The 16396-nt window shown below is 40.9% G+C and overlaps 1 protein-coding gene and 1 long non-coding RNA gene across 7 annotated transcripts in view; one reads left to right on the top strand and one right to left on the bottom strand.

Annotated features, from left to right (window-relative positions):
- Positions 1 to 609, bottom strand: part of LANCL1 (LanC like glutathione S-transferase 1) — a 36982-nt gene extending 36373 nt beyond the window's left edge. The window contains exons 1-2 of one of the 3 annotated variants that reach the window (XM_019446116.2): positions 546 to 609; positions 142 to 238 (exon numbers count right to left, since the gene is read on the bottom strand). In XM_019446116.2, the coding sequence (XP_019301661.1) occupies positions 142 to 222 (81 nt within the window). In that variant the 5' untranslated portion in view covers positions 223 to 238; positions 546 to 609. The other 2 variants (XM_019446114.2, XM_019446117.2) reach the window with 2 other exon arrangements.
- LOC109265129 (uncharacterized) overlaps positions 1 to 3312 on the top strand; it is a 177601-nt gene extending 174289 nt beyond the window's left edge. For all 4 annotated transcript variants that reach the window (XR_008423126.1, XR_008423125.1, XR_008423124.1 and 1 more), the window contains one exon: positions 3149 to 3312. This is a non-coding gene — a long non-coding RNA (uncharacterized LOC109265129). The remainder of the gene's footprint in view (positions 1 to 3148) is intronic.
- The last annotated feature ends 13084 nt before the right edge of the window (positions 3313 to 16396 follow it).

The raw sequence follows: 16396 nt of genomic DNA, 5'->3' as shown, positions 1-16396 counted from the left end.
ATTTGATATATTTATCTTCCAATTATATATATATTTTAAAAGGGGATGCTCATCCCTTTCTTTCAGGCAAAACTGAGCTCCTTTCTGAACACCAGGGCCTGGATGGAGGTAGGGATGCAGGCAGATGTATCCCAAACTCACCCTCCCGGCAGAATCAAAGTAGCCTTCGGCCAGGGATTTGTTAAAATCGGCATAAGGATTCGGGAAGGCCCTTTGAGCCATGGCGCCGGAAGCGAGCCTGCAGAACAGGGAAAAAAAAGAACCTAGGTTGAGACAGGGGCCTCGGCCGAGTTGCCAGGACAGGGGCAAGCCGCCGAGCAACACCTTCCTTGCAGCTCCTGGGCCACCCCGCGGTCTTGGTGGTCTGAGTGGACCCCGCGCCGATCGTGGCCCAGCTGCAAGGGCGCTGCACCTCCGCGAAAAGGCTGTCAGGGCCCCGCGCCCACAGCGAAGAAGGGACCCCGTTTTGCACCCTCCGTTCCCACTCCCGCGATTTGAAGCTACGGCACAGCGTCCAGAAGCCCAGCCAGGCCTCGGCCTCTCACCCAGCAGCCTCGGACACCAACAGAAGCCACGCTTTCACCGCCCACTTCCTGCCAGTCGGACCAATCAGAACCTTCGGCACTCTGGAGGCCCGCCCTCTTCTCGCTTACAGTTTGTTAAAGAGACAGGAGTGTGATTTCTAAAAGCTACAAGGGTGATTTAATTCCTGGGTACTTCGAATGCGGACGTACCTTAGGGTAACGTGCAATTGTGCCCCATATTTCCTGCCTTTCTTCTCTCTTAATATTTGTTTATTAAAAAAATAATTCAGGTCCACATGATTCATAAAAATTAGGAATGTATGTGTAGAAGAAAAAAAGACTGCCTTGAGATCTGAACATATTCGTATTTCTACTGCTCAGACTGAATAAAACAGGGAGGATAATGTCTCTCCAGAGACCTTCCAAACTTTTTCTTTTGTTTCTAAAAAACAAACACACCCCCAAAACCCAAAGAGACAAAATAAAAAAAAAAACCCACTGCCACCATTAGCTTCATCAAGGACCGAAAACAGGATTATGTTGAAGAGCTGTAAAAAGAGTCTTTTGGGGATAATTGATAATTTAACCTCCAAGGTACTGAAGAAGAGATGTGAATGCCTAAGGGACAAGCTGTCAAATGGCAATTAACACTTCAAGGAAAATGCATGAAAACACAAATCACAGCTCTTAAGAATTTTGATCTGCTCATTAGCCTAAATTGGACTGTAACACTGTGTACCCGAGTACTTAAAAAAATTAACGAAGTCCAACAAAGCAGGACATCCATAACTTTGAAATTCAATGTTTTAACTGTCTCCATTATCTGAAAATCAGTCCTTTCATTTACACTTAAATCCCACCTGGCACACATTGGGCCCGTTCTGTTGCTCAGAGAATTTTGGAGTCCAGTTTAAAAAGTCAGAAACAGTCACTCTCTCTGCTCTTTGCCTTCCTCTGGTTTCAGTGGAGGACTCTCAAGCATCAAACATCCAATGACTGAAGCTCAATCACCACCCCACTGCCACCTTGGCTTCTGACCCCCTCTGGCTCAGTCCGTTTTTTAAGTGTTACTTCTAAGACATTTGTTAGCTCCTTCACCTAATTCATGAAGATTTAGTTGAGGTCCTCAGTGAATCTCAAATTGGATAGCCTTCCTATTTTAATAGATGGGTGTGTGGGGGAGCAACTCATAAGGAAGAAGAGGAAAGAGAGTGAGAGGCACTTTATCAATTACTTTTCTTGAATTATTAATGGCTTACTATCAGTTTATCTCACTCACAGTCTTTATATGAGCAATTAAAAGCAGTGTGGTATTTAATAGATTAATGACTACTACGGGGAAAGAGGCAAACTAAGACTGTTGATTGTGCTTGAGCAGAAATAAGAGTAGAAGCGGGCAACGATGGAAGGAGAGTAAGTAGGAGAGTAGGATGGGAAAGAGGAAAGGAGTATCTTGGTCAGCCTGAAGGACAGCCTCTCAAAGACCGAAGAAGTAAATGGAAAATGCAGTGAGGTTGTGTAGAGACTATAGGGGTTCCCAATCTCAGCACTATTGATATTTGGAAAAGGATGCTTCTCTGTTGCCTGTCTCGTTCATTGCAGTATGTTTAGCAGCATCCCTGGCCCCTGCTCACTAGGTGCCAGTAGCACCCAATCCCTGAGTGGTCACAACCAAAAAATTTTTTACAGACATTGCCAAATGCCGACTATCCATGGGAGGAGGCGACAGATTACCCCAGGGATTGTGAATACAGAGATAGTATAACCAAAAGTGTTTAATAAGATTAGGCAACTGTCTGGTTAATTCCAGTATCCTCATTCAAGATTTAGCTTGCTGGAATAATGTGCTGAAAAATACAGGAGGAACTTGGGGAGAGGTTTTGTTGTTGTGTGTGTGTGTGTGTGTGTGTGTGTGTGTATTTAAATCTCAGGTGCAGAAACGAGCTAATCATACTCCTTGGTTTTTAGTATAACATTATTGGTGCATACAAGACCCTATTCTAATTTTTCTCTTAGTTCCCAGTTCCCACCCATTCTTCTCCTCTAGAAGGCAAACACCACAATATGTTTAATTTATATATCCTTTGGAAAATATGGGTTTTGTAGGAATGTCCTTTAAAGACTTTTTTTTTAACATTTGTTTATTTTTGAGAAAGAAAATGTGTATGTGTGAGTGGGGAAGGGGCAGAGAGAGAGAGAGAGACAAAGGATCTGAAGCAGGCCCCTTGCTGTCAGTGCAGAGCCCTGCTTATGGTTCAAACTCAGGAACACTGAGATCATAACCAGAGCCGAAATCAAAAGTCGACTTCTTAACCAACTGAGCCACCCAGGCGCCCTCGTATGTGTTTTAATAAATGGAATAGTGCTGCAAATACTCAACAACTTGTGATTTAGATCTGTGTTGCTCTGTATACAGTTGGTTGTATTAGATAATGTATAATATCTTCATAGTTGTCTCCACCTCGTTTTACTTATCCTTTCCCCTAAGGATGGGCATTGTTTCTCACTTCCACATCATAGATAATACAGCCAGGTAAATCCAGGCACATCTTCTCAATCTGTATGGGAGTATTCTTGAGATATATACTATAGTCCGCCCTCATTGGTGGTTTCTTTTTCCGCAGTTTCAGTTCCCCATGGTCGACCTTTCGCTGGAAGCAGATGATCCTCCTTGTGACAAATTGTCAGAAGCTCAATAATAGCCTAATGCTACCTCATGATGCCTACGTTGTTCACCTCACCTATCTCACTGTGCAGGCATTTTATCATCTCACATTATCACAAGAAGAAGGGTGAGTATAGTGTGATATAGTACAATAAGATATTTTTAGGGACTCCTGGGTGGCTCAGTCACTTACGCCTCCAACTCTTGATTTTGGCTCAGGTCATGAACTCATGGTTTGTGAGTTCGAGACCACATTGGGCTCTAGGCTGACAGTGTGGAGCCTGCTTGGGATTCTCTCTCTCTCTCTCTCTCTCTCTCACTCTCTCACTGCCTGCCCACCCCTTCCTGCTCGCTCTCTATCCCTCTCTCTCAAAATAAGTTAATAAACATATAAAAAGAAAAAAAAATTAAAAATAAGATATTTTTAGAAAAAGATACCACATGCACATAACTTTTATTACAATATATTTTTATAATTTGTCTATTATTATTGTTGTTTATCTCTTACCATGCTTAAGTTATAAATTGAACTTTATAATAGATATGAATGCCTAGGGGGAAAAACATAGTATATGTAGGGTTCAGTGCTATCTGTGGTTTCAGGCATCCACTGAGGATCATAGCTTCCACAGATAAGGGGGGACTACTGTACCCATTGCTGAATCAAAGGACATCTTATACTTAGTTTCCCTAGTCCCTTTAGATTGCTTTCCAGAATACTGGACGAATCTATATTCCCTTCAATAGTATCTAATAGTTTCTGTCATTCCCATATCCTCTCCAACACTGGATATTATTTAGTGTTCTAGTGTTTGCAATTTGTTTTTGAGAGAGAGATAACGAGAGTGAGGGAAAGGGGGAGAGGGAGAGAGAGAGACAGAGAGACAGAGAGAGAGAGAGAGAGAGAATCTTAAGCAAGCTCCATGCCAAGCTCAGATCCTGACATGGGGTTTGATTTCCCCACCATGAGATCATGACCTGAACTGAAATCAAGAGTTGGATGCTTAACTGACTGAGCCAGCCACTCTGGTGACCCTAGTTCTTGCAATTCTAATGGACAATGTGGAAAAGTCATCGATGGTTAAACTTCCAGTATTTTTGTTGCTAAATATGTTGATTGAGTTTTTCTTCATATGCCTTTCAGACATCTGGCCTTTCTCTGAGATTTATTTATTCATATCCTTCACCCATTTTCCTCTTAGGTATTGCATTGTTTTCTTGTTGATTTACAGGAGTTGTCTTTTGTTTTTGTTTTTGGAGGGGAGGATATTGCAGGTATCCTTTGGCTTTAGAATCTCCACTAATCTGTTAGCTTTTTCTAGGGTATCTTTCATTGAACTCTAATTCTTCATTTTAATGAAATTAAACCCATCCAACTTTGACATTGGGATTTGAGGATTTAGCTTCATGTCCAAAAAGTCTTTCTCCACTCCGAGGCTACAAAGATGGCTTTCTGCATTTTATTTTCTTATATTTTAGATCTTTAACCTACTGGAGTTTACTTTTGAATATAGCATAAGGCATGGATCCAAACTTACTATGGGGAGTGTATAGAATTGTTTTGAAAGTTCAGATACAAAGTATGAACAAGTTCTCTCTTGGTTAGTTTGAAGAACCCAAAGAATCTCTCCCTAGTTCTGACTGAAAAGAAAAAACGTTTGGCATTGACATACCTGTGCTAGTCTTCTGGAGCTGTCATAACAAAGGGCCATCAGATTGGGTGGCTTAAACAACAGAAATTTATTGTCTCACAGTTCTGGAGGTTGGATATCCAACATAAAGGTGTTGGCAGGGTTGATTTCTTCTGAGGGCTCTCTCTTTAGGTTGCACATGGCTGCCTTCTCCTTGTGTCTTCCATATGGTATTTCTGTATGTCTGTTTGGTAATCTCGTCTTATAAGGAAACCAGTCCTAATACAGTAGGACCCACTCTAATGACCTTATCTCACCTTACTTGCATCCTTACAGGACCTGTATCTCCAAGTGCGGCAACATGCTAAGGTACTTGGGAGTTAGGGCTTCAACATATGTATTTGGGGAAGGGGGAGGCAATTTAGCCCATAACAGTACTGTTTCATCTATGGCTGTAGTGGCTGAACACATCTGTGGTTAATATAGTTTTGACTGTTGACAATTTTTCAAGGACCATTTCATTTTTGATAAATCTAGAATAATTTTTTTTTGGAAAACGTATTATAGTGTTCCTTCTCCTAATTTGTAAATGTGCCTTGTATGAACTCTCAGGAAATAATCATTGTATTATTGCCTTTAAAACAGAATACTCTAGAAATCTGGTAATGTCAATGGTAAACTGAGAAAACGAGTGTCTTCTGAGGTCTCTTTCCTTCTGTTCTAAGACCTTAGTTTCAAAATGTTATAATGTGCACTAGTTAGGGTGAAAGTAAGTTATAGTTATAAAGAGGCTCAAAAACATGGCAGGGAAATAAACACATTTGTTTTTCTTTACTTTAGGTTAGCTTTGCTCCTTGAAGCCATTCAGGATCACAGATTCATTCCATCTTAGTGTGTCACACTTGTCTGTAAGATCCATAGTGGTCATAGGCATATCTGTATTCCAGCCTGTGGGAAGGTCAGGGAAACACAGAGGTGCACATGCCTTCAGCTCCAGACCAGGAATCCATTGCTTCCGGAGGATTCCACGGAGGATTAAGCCACCTCTAGCCTCCCAGCAGCCTGTGAAATAGTCTTCTGCTGAGCTGCTGAGTGTCCAGCCACAATGCAAGAGGACTGCTTTTGGTGGCCAGTTACTGGCTCCAATGCATAATGGCCGTTCTAGTAACTGCTACTACGTGTATCCGATCGAGGGCATGGCATGCTTACATTTCTGTGGTATTTCCTCTGCTTCTGACCTCCCAGCAACCACACATTCTCTGTTTCCTCCTCCAATTTCCCTAGAGCTTTCTTGGCAACTAGGTCATTGACCTTTGGTAGAAGGTGGATCATGAGACTCCATAGTCTCTCTTTTTTCTAGAAAATTCTCCCCCTTCACAAAACAAAACTCACACACAAAATTTGGCAAATGGCTGTTGCTTTTTACACTTTTCTCCTCAGTATTGCATCTGTTGTGGAGAGTACCCTATTTCGTTTTCAGCTCAAAGAAGCATAAAGCAAGAGTTATCTAAGCTTGAGTTTAAAATCACCATGCTGTTGGTTTAACATCCAGCTGGGACTTTTTAATACAGAAACAATTTCCTATTTCATTCATAATAGAGAATTCATGGATTGACAGGAGCTATTGCCAGTGAAGGAAACAAGATCATAAACACACATACACCATGCACACTGCAGTACACTTTTAATTTCCCAGAGATAGTATTTCCTATGGTGCTGGCAGCGTTTCCTCCCTCCCTTGTCAGGACTGTTATTAGTGTGCGGACAGATTCTTTTCTCTAAATGTACCTGCTGGGTGAGAGCCACTCTCATGTGAAACACAGGTGTGCTGGGGTTTTCTTAGGAGATGAAAGACTGTGGAGTACGGAAAGCCGGTAAAAAAATGTATAAACATTTAAACTGTCTTGTCCTCTCGACACTTAATATTTGAGAAGGGATCTTGATCAACCATGTTAGCCCATGTCTTTACAAGCAAAATGAAAACGGAGCTTTCCCCTTTATTGTTGAAAATATGTACCTACATTGCATTGTTAAAATTATGCGGGTCCCTGTTTCTCTCTATGCTTAAAATGCGTAATGAAGGTAGAAGTGGAAAGTATCCCTTACCAGAGCAGACTTCTTGCAGCGATGAGTCATTAATCAGGAAGATTACATTTTCTTCTATCCCCAGTCAACCATATAAAACTCACCTATGGAATGGAGATGATGTATTGCCAAAGCCCCATAAAACAGTGCCCCATTTTGAGGTATTTTTTTGGCATATCTGGCAGTCCTGTTTCCTGGCAGGGTAAGGTAACCAACAGAGAGACACTGTGGCCCAGACAGTCTCTCTTTTAAGCTTCAGAATTGCCTCACAGCAGGTACCTTTCAGTTATTTAAAAGAGAAACTTCAAAATTTTCTGACTTGCTCGGTAGCCACGTTTTCCGTGCTTCTTTTTTCCTTCCTATTTGCCATGAGAGGCAAGAGTTCAAATGTGACGGTGAGTAACTACAGAAGATTAGCTTATGATAAGAGTTGGGGGAAACTGCACCTGTAGAGCAATGTGGCTTGAGGAGTATAACTTCGATCTGGAAGGAAACTTGAGGAATTCAGCTGCTGCCATGTAGGATCATCTGAAACCGATCACATTACTGGTCGACCTATAGCTGCGGTGTAGACAAGAGGGGCTGTAGCCACAAGGAGGAGCTGACCTCTCTGCCATCGTCCTCCAAACCTGGGTTGAGCCTTAAAGCTGGGGGCCAGAGCAGCTCTTGGAGTTGGCAGAGAAAGCAGGGATCAAATGCTCAGGCTTAACTTTCTGCCCCCTGGGGGACGGGACTTGGAGTCCAAGGGGTTATACAAAACTTTTTGCCCTGGTAACTTTAAGTTCTAGAGCAGTATTGCTGATATATTATGACACCTTGAGAGCTTATTAAAGATACAGATTTTCAGACTTCACTGCCAGAGATTTTGATTTAGAAAGTTTGGGTTGAATCTGTATTTTTAAAAAACAACTTCTCCATATGATTGTCTTTCTGACTAAACTTTGAAAAATAACTGGTAACACACACACACAGAGAGAAAGAGAGAGAGAGAGAGGGAGAAAATCTTGACTACAAAAACTATGGTGCTAAATGGTAACAAGTAAATTCTGTGAATTATCATAACCTCCAGTTTATATTTGACACGTTATTGTTCCTCACGTATTTCCCGGGCTACTATTAAAAAACAAAAGAAAAAAAAAGAAGGAAGAGAAATGGCTGTTTAACCTACCACAACCTCTACTTATGGGTAGCTATTTCACTTGAGATCCTTCTGGAAAAGGAGCATCCATACTCCTTTTGGCGGCTGATTAGGGATTTTAATATCCTCATACTTGTAGGAGCTCTTTGTTGGATGTAGCCTAAATATCTCTCAACCAGAAGTTTAGACATGTTTTGAGCAAGGTGGAGAGCAACTCGTCAGGACACGTCTTTTCGAGTTGCAAAACTTTAACTCGATTTTCTTCAGGCAGAATTGTTCCATTGAACACATTTTCATCATGGGGCCTAACTCAAAGCTCTTTAGTAAAGCCCTTGTCCTGAAGCCCAGGGGCCAGGCAGAGTAGTGCTGAGGGTTGTTTTTTCATCTTCTTAACCCTGTCTCTGGAGAACATCTAATGACCGGTCATTTGGGGGAAGTATAAGCGCCCAGAACCCTTGCTTCAATCTGGGATCAATCTGAAGGGACACCTTAATCTAGAGCTGCCCGTGGGACTGGCTGGGTCCTCCGCTGCAACTGCATTGCCATCAGCTTCTCCCACTGCTCAGTCTGCCCCTCTCCTTTACCACCCTCATTCCAGAGGCACCTTGCAGTAACCTCCTACACGCAGCCCCTCTCTCAGGGTCAGTTTCAAACGACCAAGCTTAAAGCAGGTCCTATGACTGTCTTTGCTTGCTTTAAATCCTTACTCTGTAAATGAATCCTACCCTATACAAACACACACACAAAAAGTACATTGAAACACATCTTTGTCGCTACTTACAACTTCTGGACATGAAGTCTAATTCAAGAATATTCTTCACCTTCTACCCTCTCATGTCCTCAAAGAGTCTATACATTGCTTTCTCAGAAGAATCTACTGAATAACATGTCACTCTGCTTGCCTTTCGTGTGGCCCTAGCTGTAGCGATACTCCAAACCACCACCTCTTTCCTGCTTCGAGCTTATGGTCATCTCTCCCGTGCCCTCTGCCCTTAGCCATTTAGATATTCGGCAGGAGGGTTTGCACTCTGGTGACTTACAAGTAGCTTACAAATCATAGGTGGATCCTGATATATAACAGATTGAATTTGAATCATCTGAATTTTGTGGCAGCTCCATAATTTATACATGGGAGTGGTTGAAGCAGCTGTCCCATGGGGCGGGACACAGAACAGGATTGTTTGGACACGCATGTGCAAAATGCTTCACATAAAACAGAAGAGCATCAACTGTGCGATTTAAGTTACAAGGGATGAGGAAGTGGATGGAAATTACACCATGTTCCTCCAAGCCACTTCCTGGCAGCTGCATTCTTTGAATGACCTGCTGTCTTTGTGTTTAAGATCATTTTAGGCGTTAGTTAGTACATCATGATGCCCCTGTGCCCCCTTTAAAGCTAAGTCTGATTTCTCTTTTTTAGTTTTCTTTCCTCCACAGTTTGTCTTTCTTCATTCAAGAGTTTGGATAGTAAATTTACCTTTACACATGTTTGTGCTCCCAGCTATATGTATCAATTTGTAAAAAGCCAAATGGAGAACAGTTTAGCATCAGTGAAATGTCAGGAAAATGCCCAGAAGGCACCAATGCAATACTGGAGTTTCGAATTTTGAGAATGGAATTAGGCCACTAAATCAGTTTTCCTGCCTATGTCAGGGACCACAGGGATATGTCCTAGTTCTTTTTAAAAAGGGGCATCTGAACCTCACTCAGTATAACTCACAGGTCTTTGCTGGGGACCTGTGGGAAACCTTTGGACTTGAAACTAATTGAATCTGCATTGAAATGGCCTTTTCCTTTCTTTATTAAATATCTGATTTGCTTTACAACCTTTTTCTTTGGCTTGCTTGCATTATTCTTTTTTAGCTGCACATGTTGGCTATTCTCCAAGGTTGAAAGAGAAGAAAGAAAAAGAAAAAAGATCAGGACTGAATTATACTGTTTGTTAGATCATGAGTATAACTTTCCCCTTTGTGTTAGAGGAAAGGACACACCTCCTCTGATTTAGAGGGGAGATGAGCCAGTTATCAGTGTAAAGTATTATTATAATGTTTCCAGTGCTATAGGAGGAGCAAAAACATCCTTTCTATTTGAAAAGTGAGGAAGGAGGGCAGCATATGTCTGGGCTCATCATTATCATTCAGACCCATACCAAGAAAACTCTGTCTCTGATTGCAGGCTGAATTTGCTCATGACCACATTTCTTTTCCAGGGCTCGACAGATTGCAGTTTTCTAACCGTCTCCTTATTAGCATGCTGCCTGTTCTCTCTATCTACTCCTGCTGCACCTGCTGTGGTAGTGATTGTGTATATAGGTACCATTGCCTTGAGAGATTAAGGGCGCATTGTGAGCAGGGCTAAACCAATGGATTTATCAGGGTATAAATTCCGCCCATCTTTTGAACAATAACGGAAACATCTGTCTTGTGAAAGTAATGTTTCTCTTTGGGAATTCTGGGTTAAAAACTTGTGTTTACCACTGCACCTATATCCCCTTTCCCACTCCCATATCTCTTTTACTTTTTAGTTTGTAATTGCATGCAATAGCCAGAAAAATGGTAGAAAGGTTTACTTTTATATTTATAGAAAAAAAGTAGAAATTATTTCTCAAGTTTACTGAGATTTTTCTAGCAAATCTAAGAGAAGTCTTAGTGGACTGCAGATTCATACTTTTCGTGAATACTTTACTTTCATACACATCTGGGAAATTAAAGTTGCAACAGATGATTAAGGATTATTGCAATTTGTCCATTGGAGATCTTAGTAAGAAAATTACTTATTATTTTAATATTTGAAAAATTATTTGGTTTCCACTGAAAATTTATAGATGATGGGAAAGCTTATCTCTAAGGCTTGGATCAGGGCAAACAGCCTTCAAGAAGGACTTTAGTTTGAGTACCTTTTAGGACTGAAGAATATATATCCCACAGTTTAAAAGGAAAGGGGTTTTGGGACACCTGGGTGGCTCAGTTGGGTAAGCACCCAAGTTTGACTCAGGTCACGATCTCACGGTTTGTGAGTTCGAGCCCCATATCGGGATCCATGCAGACGATGCAGAGACTGCCTGGGATTCTCTCTCTCTCTCCCTCTCTCTCCCTGCCCCTCCCCTACTTGCACTCTCTTTCTCAAAATAATAAATAAACTTAAAAATAAAAAAAAATGAGTAAAAGGAAAGGGGTTTTCCCCTTTCTCTCTCAGATGTTACTATTTGCCACTAGGGTTAATTTGACTTGAAGAGTGAGGTATTCAACTGCTGCTGACTTTGTCTTGAATTTCTGGCCAGAGAGCTTTTTAGAGGACAGATGAAATCTCTTGGTGCAATATGGGTGGAGGAGTGTTGGCACTGGTTCACTCCCTGACAAATCTCAGGAATGAATGCTTTCCTCTCTGCATGTTGACTACCAGAAGTAAAGTGGAGCGACCTAGAAACACGGCTACGCTATTTTCATGTGTGCATGAGGGAACAATGTTCCCTGGTGCATTTATTGGCTAGAACTTTGACATTTCCAATTTGGAGGTCATAGGAGCAAGTAAATAAATATTATGTAAGGAGCAATCAAAGATATGGAAATGTAGTGTAAGCCAAAAATCATAAAATGGGGAGACGGAGCCATAAACTAGTCACAGGACCTCAGTTATACTTGCCTTTCCCCATGCTATCATAAGAATGAAAAGAAGAAGGAAGGAGGGAAGAGAGAAAGGAAAGCAGGAAGGAGGGAGAAAGAGAAAAAGAAATTTCACTTTATATATAGTCTTGCTTCAGTTGGAGGGCGATTCAACTGTGAACAACATTCTGTGTTATGTTAGCATGTAAGTTACCAGCATTGTTCTGCCTCTCAGCACACCAGTTGGGAAATTTCTTAGAGCTGGAGCCTAGTTGCTAACCTTAATACTCTCAAAGGTTATGTAGGTATTTGTACGTTTATAGACCTACCACTCACCCCACAAACTGTCCCCACTATAGATTGTAATTGTTCATAATTCCTTCTTTTCCCTCCTGCACAGCCAGGGTGAGTTTCTGTATGTGGGTTTATGTCACTTTAGTTGATCAATGTCAGCATTGGTTGTATGAGAGAATTTTGTATCTAATACATGCATTGACTTTTATAAGTAAATACAGAAAATCTTAAAAAAAATCTTAAAATCTTAAGTGATTTTACAATAGCATTTTAAATGCAGAATTGGAGATTTAAAAATGATGCATATTAACATCTAAATGTATCCACTGCAACTTGAACTCCTGTTCCAGTTGTGGAGTTGACTTTTGCATTTGTATTGTATTGCATTTGCAGACAGCTCCGGGATACTTGGGATACTTGCAGGAGGTAGTGGGGATATGGGGAAGGACCTTTAGTGGCATAATAAATTGTGATAGTGTATATCAAGTGTTAGAAGAGAGGCTCTCTTTTTCCCATGGTGGCCATGACCGTAATTAACCGAAGTCAATTCTTTGGAAAACTGAAGTGGGATTGTTCAATTTTTGGACCCACAAAGTATCATCTACAATTTGAGCCATGCAACACATGTGTGTACAGTGTATTTGTTGGCCTGTTAATGTAATTCTTGAAAAGCTTAGTTTATACTTTTCCTGTGTGTGTGAAATAAGAATATTGTCTATAGAGCTCTAGCTTGGGAGTCCAGTCCTATTTCTTCCTCAGAAGTCTCTTATCTCAGAAATCTCTTATCTCAGTCTCTCAAAGCTCCATGGTCTCTGGATTCCTCATGTGTAATAAGATACAGGAGGTTGTGGGGGCAAAGCTGGAAAATCCCCCAAAGCTGATGCTCTGGACTGGGACACTTTATAATATTTCCAGGGAGCTAATTTCTGAAAGCCATTAATCAGTTTATAAACACATTCTTTGACACGAAGGTTTGAATTGTATATTGGCAGGAATTGTTTGAATAATTGACTTGAATGAGTTTAATTGGTTATAAGGGAGTGCTTTGTTTCTTTGGCTGATGTAATTACTGCCTGTACTCAGTTCCTGCAGGAATGATTTAAATGTTGGATGATGTATCAGAATTGCATTGGTTGTACTAGTGTGCATTTGATGCCTGTGGATTTGTTTAGGTCTCCCTGGTGCTCTGTGTGTCCTGTGACAGTGGGCGTTACCATCTTGCCATCACCATTAGGGAACCAAGGCTCTACCAGTTACCCCATAAAAAAAATATGTAGGATCACCTTCAGCAGATCTGTTGGCACTAGGGATTGAAGATGCCTCTCTCCTAGAGGAATCTTTTCCTGGGGGCCCTATTCCAGTTAAAGGACCAAGCTTTCCCTCCCTCCTGTTAGCCTGAAGAATAGTCACATCTCAGTCTCTCTGAGTCTCAGTTCTATCTCCTTAACTTAGCAGGGGCCTCAGTAGAGATTTAAGCATGGGTGGCATCAGAGCTGGTGAGAATCAGCTGATCCACTGGCAGCCGCTGCCCCTATGATGGGGGAGTTGCTGGTAATCAAAAACTTGGTGGCACAGCCAAAGCCAACACAGTTGGCTGTTATGAATTGACGTTGAGGCCAACCCAATATACCAACTGACAAGAGTTGGTCAACAAGAGTTGACAAGGCTTCACTATCCTTCCAGAATTATTCTTCTGTGCTGTACCGTTTTATGATTATATAACATTCATCTCAGAAGTCTCAAAATATATTGTAAGCAATAGCAGCGTTTGCTCACTAGAGAACCTTTAAATGTAGTTGTACAGTTTAATGACCCACAACTTTATGCTTTTTACACATAGAGAAGTAGAAGTTCCAAAAGGTTAAGTTAATTGCCATAATCCTCTCGCAAGTCACTACAGAAGTCAGAAATAGGATAGCTACCGTGAATGGGTAGTGGACAATTTCTTTTCTTCGTTGAGAAATGCAGGCGAAAGCCTTTCATAGCATTGAAGTGATCATCTGCAGAAAATAACTTTTCATGTGTTCTTTGGATGAAGTGTAGAGGATACCTGCTTTCTTCACCCCCCACCATAAAGCCCAGAGGGCCACTGCTAGCAAAGAGTCTAGTAGAGGATATTTTGTTTCTTGCCTTCCTTGATATGAATTTAGGATTACATACTCAGGAGAGCTAGTAAGAGAATATGGAAATCTAATTTCCAATAATTACAATGAAAAGAGAAATTTCTCTATTTCAAGGTTCTTGAATATTTTGTGTTTTGACTGCTTTGGCTTGTTACTCCTCCTCAAAAAAAAAAAACATTTTTAAATAAAATATAAAGGATTCAAAGAAAACAATTGCATTGAAATATAGTTATCAAAATAAACTAAAAATCGTGATACAGTAATGTATGTGCTTCTTATTTACACATTAAATTTTTTTTAGGTTTTACTTATTTTGAGAGAGAGAGAGGAAGAGAGGGAGAGAGGGAGCATGAGTGGGGGAGGGGCAGAGAGAGGGAGAGAGAGAATCCCAAGCAGGCTCCACGCTGTCAGTGTGGAGCCCACCTCAGGGCTCCAACTCATGCACCATGGGATTATGACCTGAGCTGAAACCAAGAATTGGACACTCAACCAACCAAGCCACTCAGGCACCCCTAAATAACACAGTCTAGTGGCTGGCCTAATAATCATCACAAATTCAAAGTAACAGTATATACATTATTTCAATAGATGTGGAAAAACTGCAATAAGAAATAAACATCAGGGGCGCCTGGGTGGCTCAGTCGGTTAAGTGTCCAACTCTTGATGTCGGCTCAGGTCATGATCTCACAGTTGTGAGATCGAGCTCTGCGTTAGGCTCCGCCATGAGCATGGAACCCGCTTGGGATTCTCTCTCTCCCTCTTTCTCTGTCCCTCCCCCACTCATGCTCTCCTTCTCTCTCTCTCTCTCTCTCAAAATAAATAAATAAAAATTAAAAAAAAGAAATAAAAAACATAAGTAAATTCCTTTGACTTCTATTCCCAGACCCCTGTCTGTGGGTTCAAGATGAAGAACTCCTTCTCTGAACTCCTTCTCTGATAGAAGATGAAATCATCTTCCATCACGTGCTTGTCTGAGATGGTGTTCAAATAGGTTTTCTGATAGGGGGCAAACTGGTGGCTTCATTGGAGGGGAACTTCATTGGAGGAGTACAGATGATTGCAGTAAGAACACAGGCCAGGTGAATCCTAGATCAAATAATAAAGTAATAAAGTTGTGGGGTTTTTTTGTTTGTTTGTTTTTGTCTCGATCATTTTTTTTCTCCATAACCTTTCTCCAAGTGAGGTGCTAAGTGCTTTTGAGTGATATTAACAATTAAATTAGATTTAATTGTTAGTGACAATGCTTTAGACTTTACCTGGATATTAAGTATGTACATTTACATAGAGTCTACAGGGAGACAGCACTATTAAATCCAAAGGAATCTATTGCCAATCATGGATCTGAGGGTTCTTTTTGGGCACTTGGATAATGGGTAAAGGGATATTTTTGTTAGTTACTGATACCTTTCATTCACCTTGTGGTTGGCTGCTTTCACACGTACTCATAAGCTAGTTGTAGGTTTTATTGGGCAAACAGGGGAAGTAGTTCTTTTTTCAGTTTGCTCTCGGTTCTATTTATCCTGGCAGTAACATTTCCCTAGGGGCAGGCAAATAGTCTTTCAAGTTGAACATCTCATTTGCAGTGCTGTCATTTGAAGTGATAGTCATTTGTAGTTTGTAGAGGAATGATTTCATTCATATGAGTGAACAGATGGGTTAATAAAGCTGTCTGAAGTTGTAATCTGGTTCACAAGCTATTTCAGGGACATCCATCATGGTGTCATGATGCTGGATGCTGAACTACCAATAGTCTATTAGATTATAAGCACCTTGAAAACCAGGGTTAAAGCTCATCTAAAGCAAGTCCATATTAGCACAAAGTAGAGAAGTATGCTTTACCTCTAGGCTTTAATAGATAAAGGTAGTGTAGAGTATGTTGCTGTCATGTATCATAGAGGAAAATATTTAAAATAAATTAGTTTCATAAAAAAGAATTAAAATCAGTTTTGTGCTATTTTATTCTGCATGTGTTTTCTATACTTCCTAACACTTATTATAAAATGGCTTTGCCATCTTGAAAGAAATGCTCATGTAAATGCAAACACACTTTTTAAAGAATCAATATTGTATGAGCTTTAGGGGAAGGGATTCTTTTTTTCTTTTTAAATATTTATTTATTTATTTTTGAGAGAGAGAGAGAGTGTGTGTGTGTGTGTGTGTGTGTGATCAGGGTAGGAGCAGAGAGAAAGGGAGACAGAATCTGAAGCAGGCTCCGGGCTCTGAGCTGTCAGCACAGAGCCCCATGTGGGGCTCGAACTCACAAACTGCAAGATCATGATCTGAGCCAAAATCAGAGGCTTAACCAACTCAGCCACCCAGGTGCCCGGGATTCTT

The sequence above is a fragment of the Panthera pardus genome, unplaced genomic scaffold, assembly GCF_024362965.1.
Source record: "Panthera pardus isolate Hobbes unplaced genomic scaffold, ASM2436296v1 HiC_scaffold_10, whole genome shotgun sequence".
NCBI classification, from domain to species: Eukaryota; Metazoa; Chordata; class Mammalia; order Carnivora; family Felidae; genus Panthera; species Panthera pardus.
Note: the sequence above shows the minus strand (reverse complement) of the source record. Positions and strands in the feature narration are given on the sequence as shown.